The 12633-nt window shown below is 35.7% G+C and overlaps 1 protein-coding gene across 1 annotated transcript; it reads right to left on the minus strand.

The window, feature by feature from the left end:
* Window positions 1–2472: 2472 nt before the first annotated feature.
* LOC131035829 (uncharacterized) lies at window positions 2473–3339 on the minus strand. The gene has a single exon (XM_057967559.1). The coding sequence runs from the start codon at window positions 3337–3339 to the stop codon at window positions 2473–2475; it is 867 nt and encodes a 288-aa protein (XP_057823542.1).
* Window positions 3340–12633: the final 9294 nt, after the last annotated feature.

Genomic DNA, 12633 nt, shown 5'->3' on the forward strand with positions numbered 1-12633 from the left:
AGGCCTTGTTGTGAGTAGAGTAGCCTAAGAAGATACCTTCATCACTTCTTGATTCAAAGCTACCTAATCCATCTTCATCTCTTTTGATGTATTATTTTCTGCCAAACACCTTGAGATACTTGACTCAGGGTCTCCTATCATACCATAGTTCATAAGGTGTCAAATTGTTGTTCACCCTTAGTTGTACTTTGTTTAAGGTCTATACCGTTGTGTGAAATTCCCCTTTTCAATAAAGAAACATCAGATATGTTTCCTTCATTTAACATAGTTCTTTCCATTTCCTTGATTGTTCCATTTTTCCTTTCTACAACACCATTTTGTTGTGATGTTCTAGGGGTTGAATATTGTCTTTTGATTCCATGTCTCTCACAGTAGTCTTCAAACTCATTTAATTTAAACTCACCTCCATGATCTGACCTCAGACATTTCATCTTGTATCCACTTTCCTTCTCAACCATTTTCTTGAAGACATTGAATCTCTCAAGTGCTTGTGACTTGTCTTGCAAGAAGGTGACCCATGTCATCCTTGAAAAATCATTTGTAAGAAGCATGAAGTATCTTTCTCCATTTAGGGATCTTGTTCATGTAGGCCCACACGAATTAGTACGCAAAAGCTCAAGAGGTCTTTTAGTTAAGTATTATTTTGTCTTGAAGCTAGCATTAGTTTGTTTTCCTTTTTGACATTCATCACAAAAAGTGCTTGTAGGTTTATGTGTCTTACATATCCTTTCTTGCTCACTTTAACAAGGTTATCAAAATTTATGTGACCTAGTCTTCTATGCCATAACCAGCTCTCATCAACTTGTCCCATCATGTATTGAGACTCATAACATTCCTTTAAGTTGTATACATTTCCATCAATTCTTTTACCTTCTACAACTAGTTTACCATTACTCTCTTTTTTGATTTCATAGCCCTTGGAATCAAATGTAAAACCTATATCCTTTGTCACACATTTGACTCACACTTAGCAAATTGTGTTTCAGACCTTCCACATAATAAACACCATGATCTTTCAGCTGGCCATCTATATTTAGAGTACCTTTACCCTTGATTTTGATTGATGAATTGTCTCCAAACCTTACTGAGCCTCCATTCTAATCTTCAAACTTAATAAATTTATTCTTATCACCAGTCATGTGGTTGGAGCAGTCGTTGTCTAATAGCCATAAGTTTTTCCTTTCATCATGTAGGGTAGTTTGAACAATCAAACTTGACTCAACCTTGTCCTTTTCCTTTTATACCCAAGCTTGTTTGATTATTTCTTGCTCTTTGTTGTTGTTTCCTGACCTAAATTGACACTTGGTTCCAAGGTTGATACTACCTTATTTTTCTTGGCAGTCTTTTGCTTACAATGTTTTTCAACGTGGCCCAAGTTTTGACAATGATAACATTTAACATTTACATTTAATGATGAATTTGAAAAACTAGTGTAGGACTGAGATACATCTCTCCTACATTCATAACTCCTATGACCATACCCATTACAATGATAACAAATAACATTCATATCCCTAAGAGCAACAAATTGATTTCTACTTTCAAAACTAGATGGAAACCTATGCATAAGATTACAATCAATAATTCTATGACCATAAGTGTTACATTTATAGGAGTAGCCCTGGAATTGAGGTACATACCAATCATTATTGAATTTGCTTCTCATTGGTCTCCTTGGAGCAACATAGTTTGGTCTTCTTGAGTTATTATTTCTTGTATTCTTGACCTTTGTGAAGCCTCCATCATTAACATTTGCTTTTCTTCTAGGATCAACATGTTGGTTCATTGACTGATTCTTTGTAGCAGTAACACGTCTTCTTCTCATTGGACTTGCTAACAGTGAATGTTTGTTTGACTTCACTTTCACTTGAAGATGTGAAGTGTATCTCCTTGCCTAATGAATCTTTACTGTTAGAATATTTTCCATTTTCAAATCCAACACCATTGATGTCCTTGTTGTGCTTTTGCTTACTTAACATTTTGTCTAGTGCTTTAGTGTTGCCACCATACTTAATCCTCATGTTAAGTTCATCTTTATTCTTTTCCAATTCCTTTCTTAAATTTACAAGGTCTTCTTTCAATTTTAGACACTCCTTATCCTTCTTCTCTAAATCTGATTTTGTAACTTCATACATACTTGTGGCTTCTTCCAACTAGATTCTCATATTAGAAATTATTGTTTTTGATTCCTCAAGTGATTTTTTAGTAGATCTTGTTCTTCAGCAACAACATTCTAGTACTTTTTATATTCCTTCCTTACATTTCTAAGTTATTCTAGTGCACTCACAAGTTCACCCTCAAGGTCCTTCAACTTCAATTTCCTCTTCTTCATCATCAACAATATGTTCAACAAATAATTCTCCTTGTGTCGTGAAGAGATTGACTTCTTTTTTACTTTCACTGCAACAATCTTTAGAGACACTTTCTTCATTAGAGGCATCATCTTCAAATGTGTAAAGACTATTATTTCTCCTAAAATTTCTCCTTGGCTTGTAACAATTTTTCATCTTTTCCTTTCCCTTCATCCTTTTCTCCATAAGGGCACTTAGATGAAAAGTGTCCAATCTTGCCATAGTTGAAACATTTGAAGGGCAACTTACCTTTGTACTTTCTTGAACTTCTTTTGAGCTTCCTTACAAATTTTGCTACGGTAGCATCAGAATCATTTTCATCCTCATTTGTAGCTTGTTCTTTTCCTTTTTGTGTGGTATTGAAGGCAACCTCTCTCTTAAAAACTTCAACACTTACTGTCCTCATCTCATAAGTTGATAGAAACCCAAACAATTCATCCATAGAGAAAGATTTCAGATCTTTAGCTTCTTCAATAGCAGAAACTTTTGTGTCATACCTTGTAGTCAATGATCTCATGACCTTTTTGACAATAAATTCATCTATGACTTCTTCTCCAAGTCCTATTATTGTGCTCACAATCTCATCCACTCTTTGTAGATAAATAGCTAGCTTCTCTTCTTCTTTAATTTTCCAATTTTCAAATTGAGTTCTTAAATTTTGCAGTTTCGCTTCTTTTACTTTAGTATCTCCATCATATAATCTTTGTATCTTATCCCATGTTTTTGCTAAAGTGCAGTGCATGACTTTGACAAACTCTATATCAAACATACCACTTAAGATAACATTTTTGGCCTTTGCATTGATCTTATATTCCCATTTAGTATCAAGATCAGTAGGAGGAGTGGATGGAACTATATATCCATTATTCACTGACATCCATATGTCAAACCCAAGAGAAGACATGTATGTCTCCATTTTTCTACTCCAAAAGGCATAGTTGGTGCCATCAAACATATGTGCTTTGGAGGAAGACTCATTTCTAGCCATTGTGTTCCCAAGACATGATCTACCCAAGCTAGAGAAAGCTTTACAGTACGGGAACCTCGTTGTGATACCAAATGAAGAACACAAATGGACACTAAGAGGGGGGTAAATAAGTTTATTTTAAAACTTTTAACTATGTGTGCAAGTACTAAATTTGCAAATTAATTAAGAACATATACACACACACAAATCAAATCACAACACAAAATATATGACGAAAAATCCAATGTGAGAAAAACCTCAGTGAGAATAGTTGTTGGAGTCTACTGCTCCAATCCAGCCTCATAGTAAATAATAGATTATAAAGTTTAGGGTACCAACCCAAGGACCACCAACCCCTGATTTTATGAGCACCTACTCAAAGGAGCACCTACCCCTGCTCTGAGCACCCATTAAGAGATTTACAATGATTATAAAAAAATTTCAATACAGTTATAAAGCCTTGTTACAAATGAGTTTTGTAACACTTACAAATTTCTCATATCTTGAGAATGCAACTCTCTGCCTGCTGAAATTATTGTTTTGTTTCTTCTTCTTCCTCTATCTGGTTGTCTTCTACTTTTCACTACAGCTTCAACTTCATTATATTCTTCGTTCTTTCTCTGTGCTTACTTTCTCTACTTCTGTATATATCTCTATCTTCTCTCAGCAGCAACACTACTCTATGCAGCACACCCACTCTACTTAGCACACTTTTTTCACAGTCAACTTGTTGAGATATTTCTATTTCCACCTCTATCTTTGCCCCAATGGCCACACCTACCAACATTGAATCACACTTACAACCCTGTACAATCAGCTCTGCATAGAGGAATTTTTTTCCCTCCAAATATGCAATTTAAAATTAATTTATTTCTCTCTGGGATTCAGTCTATAGTAAATTGGATTTTCTTTCTTGAATCAACCATCTACATTAAATGGCTCTTCTTTGATTTTCTAAAAGTGCTTTGTACTGGGTTGCTATATTTAGCAAGCTCAATCTATCCAACATATTTGATTCTGCCTCTGTCGATCACCTTGAGCCCTTCAACCGTCTGCAACTTGGTCACCATTAATGTGTTTTCCATCTTCTATCGACCTACTCTGAAAAGATCGACAACTACCACACATAGATTCAATGTCACCGACTTCTGTGTATCAAATATTTTTATCGACAAGCCAAGGAGCCATATGTCTCCATTTTCTTTGTCAGATTACTTCAGTCAAGGTCGGTCAGCCTCTAGTTAAAACTCTATGACTATTGGCATGCACAAATGCCATCAAAAGTCTTTTTTATCAACATCCAAGTCATCAGGTCAGCCTTGGTCAACCACCACGTGGATAATCGGCTCCAATCAGGCTACCTCATTCTTTCTTTTCATTATCTTGCATCATCATTTACGAGCTCTCATTACCCATGTGGGATGGCGGGATGCACAAATATTCAATTTCTCTTGTCCCACAAGAGTTCTAACTTATGGTCTTTGATATCGCGGGATAGCGGGGAACATGTCTCCCTTCACCTTTTGTTATCTTGCACGACATTCAGCATGACCTCTTAACTCATGCGAGATAAGAGACTTCAACATTCTCTTTGTTCTCCATTTACCTCGCAGGGTCCTCTTTTCATCCCTTTGCAAGCTGCGAGATAGAGGGATTCTTCTCTCGCTTTACTATCTTGTCCCACACAACCATCCCAAACCCATCTTGACTCGTGCGGGATAGCAAGAACCATTTACCACTATCTTCATGTTACCCCACATGACCATCATATCATCCTTCTTAGCACTAGGGGATAGCAAGGAGCCTCTGTCCTTTCATTACTTTCTCATCTCGTAGGACCAACTTTCTTTGGTCTTTAGCAGTGCGGTATGGCAGGGGATGCATTTCCCTTGTCTTTTTATTTTCCCCATGGTCACAAGACTCTTATTCATCATGTCGCAGGATAGCAAGGGGGTCTTCGACCTCAATGAAACTCTTATCCCGCACAACTAGTGCATCTCACTTTTCAACGTCACGGGGTAGCGGGATGCCAACACATGCACAATGGGTCCTGCACAGACATATAGCATAGCTTGAGTAAACCACTGAGCCACAAACACATGTACATGTGCGTACACCAGGACAGATGGAGACCACTCTACTCAAACTTGGCCTTTCCAGTTAAACGCAATACTTTGATAAGTGACATAGGTCGTCGAGTCAAACTGCCATTCTTGGTCAAACTGCCATGAAATAACATATTTGAATCTACAGTCCTCAAGAATCAAACCCGATGGGTCCAATGCACTTTGAGACATATGTAGATCAGCTCCAGCAATGATTTGCACTTTGTAGTCCATATTCTTTTGCACCCTGCAACATTACTACATAACCTACGTGTTATGCGCTTCACATGGCATGTTTGTGTGTTATGCGTGACTGTTGCCTGCTTCACTGCAACCTCTTGACATCACTTGACATCAATGAAAATACCGCCAATAGGGAAGGACATCATTGATAAGATATTAGCATTCCCTTGACTTTCCTGGATGAGAATCAAAAACCTCTTCATGAAGATGTCATTATTAAAGAATTTAGTCTACTTGTTGGACAAGAGGTTGAAAAAGGTATTCTCATTATCTTCAATAGGGAAGTTGATATATATCCAAGTAAATCTAAATGATCTAGCCTCTCTTCTAAAAAACCACAAGAAACATTTCATAAGCCTCAGAGACTCTATTACACGGGTCAAGGTTATCACAAGTTGCACTAAAGAACCTAATCAAGAACATATGAAAGCAGTTTTGTAGAAGTTTGAGGAGTTCATGAAACATGATCAAAATGGAGTATCTGGTGACACTTAGAATTTTCTATAGTTTAGAAGTTGTAGATGCATTTTTGAATAAGACTTTGACACTTCAAGTGTCATTTTGTATTTAAATTTTTTCACTTAGGGAATGCACGATTCCAAAGTCAAATAGGACTCTTTTTTGTTTTAGTCATAGTTTTTCCTATATTTTCTCAATGTACCTCACCTATATATATGAAGTTTCTTATTGTAATATGGATCTAAAATCTTTAATCTATATGCAACAAAACTTTGTTGAAGTGAAGAACACAAGTGAAACTTTGTGTTCCTATTGTTATTTTACAAACTTGATCAAATAAGAAGAAATATTTGGTATCTAGACTTTGTGTTGGATTCATTTGTAGTTTATGGTGAGAGTGTTCTTATATCATTCTTGTTATAAATTCTTATTTTTCTCAAGTAAAGGTGTTGTTGAGGAAATATTGTTAAAGAGTAGAAACAATTGTTGGTTTGTGAACTTTGTGTCATATTTTAGCTCTTGTTAATAGAATTAGGAATTGGTGAATGTGATATCATTTTGAAGACTTTGAGCTTCATATTGGTACTTTCAAGATTAAAATTAGTTGAACTATACTAAGATAACGCCTTGAAGACTTTGTGCTTTATTGCGCCATCTTGGAAAAGGAATCTTAATTTGAAGACTTTGAGATTCATTTTATCATTTAAAAAAATATATATATTGATAAAAAGTTGTAATAGGATATTAAGATAAAGACTTTGAGATTTAATTTTAATATCTCAATTTGATACCATGGGTTAGAGAGGGAATTATTTGAAGAAAGATTGATAGGACAACAGTAATTTTTAAGACTTTGAGCTTAAACATTCTTTCTCATCCCAGAGAAGCAACGTGTTGGGAAAATGGTGTCTCAACCTTGCATTTACATGAGCTTACTATTTATAGTAAGTTTTCATTTGGGCACAAAATGGTGCAAAATTCTTCTTGAAGCTTTTGGTTGGCTAGGTAAGCATTCCGGTAAAGTTACGTAAGATCACAACTAGTTTTGAAGATAGTAAAGTTTCCATTTTGGAGGAGTGCAATGAAAGGCTTAGATTTAATTTTGAGGACTTTAGAGGCCTCAAAATACCCAAAAAAGTGCTCATAAGAGGTGTAGTTTCTTACAAGGCAATAGAGTACTTCGCAAGCTTTTCAACGCTCCAAACAATTCATTTATAGGACACATGGTTCTCAAGTTATGGTCTCCGGAAGTTTGTACTCCTGAAGTAGGAAATATAAAATGTATCAGACAAATAAATGAGATGTAAAAGGGAGGGACATGTGTTGATGTGCGTTTTAACAGGTCATAGGGTATCTATAAGGGAGATAAGGTTGGTTGTACTTTATTGGGTAGTTTTAGCCCATGGTTTTGTAATATTGTTTGACAGTTTCTTGTATTGTATCTCCTATATATGAGGTGTGTGAGATAGAGGTTGTGTGTAAGAGTCTTATGGAGATTCAACTACCTCTGAGTCTCTAGTTTGTGGTACTTCTACGAAGAGATTGCTCTGCAAGTATATTGTAATCTATTATTGATTGGTGAATAATATATTGAGTTGCTTTTGGAGTGTGAGGTTTTTCTCCCAAAAGAGTTTTCCCCATGTAAATCACTGTGTTGTGGTATGAATGATATTTTTATTATTTATGTTAAGTTATTGTAACTATTGTAATGATCTGTACAAGTTTTTGTATTATCCTCCTCTCAAGGTTAGTGTAGAAAGTTGTTTCACTACTTAACTTCCTTACAAGTGGTATCAGAGCCTGATCACCTTTGGTTTTAGTTGTGGGTTGTTGGGTTTTTTGAACTAATCTAGATTTGAGTGGGAGATTGTGGAGAAGACACTTTTTGATCTTGTTACAGGAATTTTCAGATGGCAAGTTAGTCAGGGAGAATAGATATGGAGAAATTTAATAGTAGTAATTTTGAGATGTGGAAGCTGAAGATGGAAGATTTGCTAATAGATCGAGATTTGTGGGATGCTATTGATGTGAATATCTCAAGATCTGCAGATCCTACTGTAGTTGCATAGTATGATGTTATGGACTGAAAAGCTAAGGGTCTAATCAAATTGTGTCTGGCAAACTCTGTTCTGATCAATGCCCACGAAGAGAACATTGTAAAGAAGTTATGGACTAAGTTTGGTGAGATGTATCAAGCCAAATCTTAATTAAATCAGATTTTCTTGAGGAACAAATTATAATCCTTGAAGATGGAAGAGGGTGAACGAATTATAGATCACTTAGAAGCATTTAATATGTTGGTGGCTCAATTGGTATTTGTTGGTGTTAAAATGGACGAACATGATAAATGCTAGATCTTGCTTTGTTCTTTGCCTGATTCATGGGATTCTCTTGTTATGGCTATCGGTAGTACTTCTGTTGTTTTGAAGTCTAAAGATGTGGTGGGTTCCCTACTTGGTGAAGATATGTGAAGGAAGGTATCCATCAGTTTGAAGGAAGCCCTAACTATTCATGGAAGACCTCAGGAAAAAGGCAAGAAGAGTGAGAAGCACAATAAGTCCAAATCCAAAGGGAGATCCAAATCTCCTGGAAAGTCCAAATTCATATACTTGAATTGTGGTAAACTAGGTCACATCCATAAGGACTGCAAAGAAGAAAAAGAAGAAGTTTGATTCTGATTCTGAGTCCAAGAAGAAAGATGGTGATGCATTCATTGCAGCTTTGGCTACTCATGTAGGTAATGATGCATGCTAAATTGAATCAGGGACATATTTTCATATGACTTCCAATAAAGATTGGTTTTCTGAAAATGAAGAGTTTAATGGAGGCAAGATGTACTTTGGTGATGATTCACATTTAGACATTGTTGGTCGAGGTAAAGTTAGGATCAGGTTTCTTGATGGTAGAATAAAAAGGATTAGCGGTGTGTTGCATATCCATGGTTTAAAATAAAATTTATTATTTATGAGCAAATTGATAGACGCGGGTGTGCAAGTAGTCTTTTCTAATGCAGGTTGTAAGATGATTAAGAGTGTTATGGTGATTGTTAGAGGTGTTAGATTCGAGGTGTTATGGACTGAAAAGCTAAGGGTCTAATCAGATTGTGTCTGGGAAACTCTGTGCTAAAGGCATACACTATTGAGTGTAATAGCACTTATATAAAAAGTAAATATGTGGATACTTCGTCGAAAGATTTGAGGGTTTCACCTAAGGTTGCTCTTTCTTCTAAAGAGAAGTTACCTGCAAAGAAGAACATGTTATGGCACCAAAGGCTTGGCCACATTGGAGAAAAGGGTTTGAGGACCTTGAAAAATAAAAACCTTGTTGAAGGTTTGAATGATTGTAATCTTGACTTTGATTTCTTTGAGAATTGCATTTATGGAAAAAAAAACCACATTTAGTTTTACTCGAGTTCTTATAAATCTTGTGGTGTTTTGGATCTTATTCATTCTGATGTGTTTGGTCCTGTAGATGTTCCTTCGATTGGAAAATCCACATATTATGTTTCATTTATTGATGATTTTAGTAGGACACGGGTATACTTTCTAAAGAGTAAATATGAAATTTTCATTCATTTTAAAGAATTTAAAGAAATGGTGAGTTGCAAACTGGAAAAAAAATTAAATGTTTGAGGACTGATAATGGTGGTGAATTTTTCTCTAATGATTTTAATAAATTTTGTAAAGATTGTGGTATTAACAGATAAAAGACAACTCCGTATTCTCCACAGCAGAATGAAGTTACAGAAAGAATGAACATGACACTGGTGGAGAAGTCTAGGAGCATGTTGAGTGGTGCTAGTCTAGAATAATTTTTTTGGGCTGAAGTTGTTGCCACTTCTTGCTACTTGATTAACAAGTCTCCTACATCAGCTCTTGTTGAAAAATACCTATGGAAGCATGGTTCAGTCAAAACCCTTCATTGAGACATTCAAATTTTTTGGTTGCAAGGCATATGAATATGTACCAAATGAGAAGTAGACAAAGTTAGAGAACAAGGATGTGAAATGTATCTTTATCGGTTACAGTTATGGTTTTAAAGGATATAAGATTTAGGATCCTATTGCACAAAAGGTAATTCATATTAGAAGTGTTATTTTTAGAGAAATTAAGTCTCCTTTTGTTACATTGTAGCCAAAACAGACTAAACATAAAGATGTGATTCAATTCCCTTCTACACTTGAAAGAGTTGAATCCAGACCACTTGATAGGAAAAAAGTTGAGGAGAGCTCATCTAGCTCTAAATATTCAAAAGAGGAGGAAGAACTTCCAACTCAGCTTGTTCGAAAGTCTACAAGACACAGATAACCACCTAAAAGGTATACACCTAATGATTGGATATGTATTTTTTCTTAGAATACCAATATGGATGAACCTAGATCTGTAGAAGAGGCATTAGGTATGAGTGATGCATAATCCTGGAATATTGCGATGGAAGAAGAAATGGTAGCTTTGAAAAATAATGATACATGGGATCTTGTACCATTTCCTGAAGGAAGGAAGCTTGTTGGTTGTACATGGGTGTTCAAGAAAAAGATTGGTTCATATGGAAGCATTGAGAAGTATTAAAAAAATTTGGTTGCAAAAGGCTACTCTTAGGTTGAGGGTGTTGATTATGGTGAGATATTTTCTCTTGTTGCAAAAATGACATCCAATAGATTTTTGCTTTCTATTGTTGCTGCTTATAATTTAGAGGTTGAGAAAATGGATGTGAAAATTGCTTTCCTTCATGGTGATTTAGAGGAGAATATTTATATGACACAACCGAAGTGCTATGTGGTGTAAGGAAAAAGTAATTTGGTCTATAAATTAAAGAAATATTTTTATGGGCTCAAACAGAGTCCTAGGATGTGGTACCAAAAATTGATACATATGTGTTGAGTTTGAGATTTGAGTGTTCTAAATCATATCACTATGTTTATTATAAACCTAATGGTGATCATTTCCTGTACATTGCATTGTCTGTTGATGATATGTTATTCATTGGTAAAGGGAAAGGTATGATTTCAGAACTAAAGTCTCAGCTCGCTGCTAAATTTGAAATGAAAGATCTTGGTGTAGCAAGGCACATTCTTGGGATGGAAATTAGAAGATATGGAGTGAATAGAAATCTATGACTAGGCTAGAGTAAGTATGTTAATTTAGTTTTGTAGAGGTTCAACATGCAGGATTGGAGACCATTATGTGTTCCTTTTGTAGTTGGAATGAAATTTTCTACTTCGGATTGTCCTACATCCCCATCGAAGATGGAAGACATGAGCATAGTCCCTTACCAGAGTGCAGTTGGAAGTTTGATGTATGCTATGGTTTGTACCAGACCGGACATTTCCCAAGCAGTGGAAGTTTTTCCAAATATATGTCTAATCCTAGTAGAGTTCATTGGGATGCAGTCAAAAGTCTTTAGATATTTGAAGGGTGCCTTAGAGTATTCTTTGTGTTATCATGGTAATTTGGTTGGAGACATGACTTCCATTGATATTCATGGTTATGTGGATTCAGACTGGGCATGTGATCGTGATAGCAAAAGATCCACTAGTGCTTATGTATTTACTTTATTTGGTGGTGCAATTAGTTGGATGAGTAAGCAACAGGTTGTGGTTGCTTTGTCCACTACTGAAGCAAAGTATATGGTAGCTACTCATTCTTATAAAGAGGCCATTTGGATTAAGAGGCTGTGTTTAGATATTGGAATAAAACAAGGTACAATGACAATTTATTGTGATAGTCACAGTGCGATCTGCCTAGCTAAGAACCCGACATTTCATGCCCGAACCAAACATATTGATGTTTAGTATCATTTTGTCAAAGATATGGTCAAAGATGGCAAGGTAAAGTTGGTTAAGGTAGAAACTTTGATGAATGTTGTAGATGCTTTAATTAAGGTTGTGAGCACATAGAAGTTTAGATGGTGTTTGGAGTCTATGGGCCTCATGGCCTCTAGCAATTGATTTATTGTATTGATACTCCCTTTCCTCTTGCAAGGTGTTCGACAAGTGGGAGAATGTTCGAAAAATGGTGACTTGACCTTGGATTCCCATGAGGTCACTATTTATAGTAAGTTTTCATTTGGGTATGAAATGGTGTGAAATTTTCCTCGAAGCTTCTGCTTGGCTAGATAAGCATTTTGGTAAAGTTATGTCACAAGATCACATGTAGTTTTGAATATATTAAAGTTTATGTTTTGGAGGGGTGCAATGAAAAGCTTAAATTTAATTTTTAGGACTTTAGAGGCCCTAAAATACCCTAAAAAGTGGGTGTAAGTGGCATAGCATCTTACAAGGCAATAAAGCACTTCACGATCTTTTTGACGCTTCAAACAGTTTGTCAATACGACACACGGTTCTCAAGTTATGGCCTTCAGAAGTTTGTACTCTTGAAATAAGAAATATAAAATGTATCAAAGACATAAATGAGTTGTAAAAGGGAGGGACAAGTGTTGATGTTTGTTTTAACATGTCATAGGGCATCTAGAAGGGAGATAAGGTTGGCTCTACTTTATTGGGTGGTTT

The sequence above is a fragment of the Cryptomeria japonica genome, chromosome 5, assembly GCF_030272615.1.
Source record: "Cryptomeria japonica chromosome 5, Sugi_1.0, whole genome shotgun sequence".
Lineage (NCBI taxonomy): Eukaryota > Viridiplantae > Streptophyta > Pinopsida > Cupressales > Cupressaceae > Cryptomeria > Cryptomeria japonica.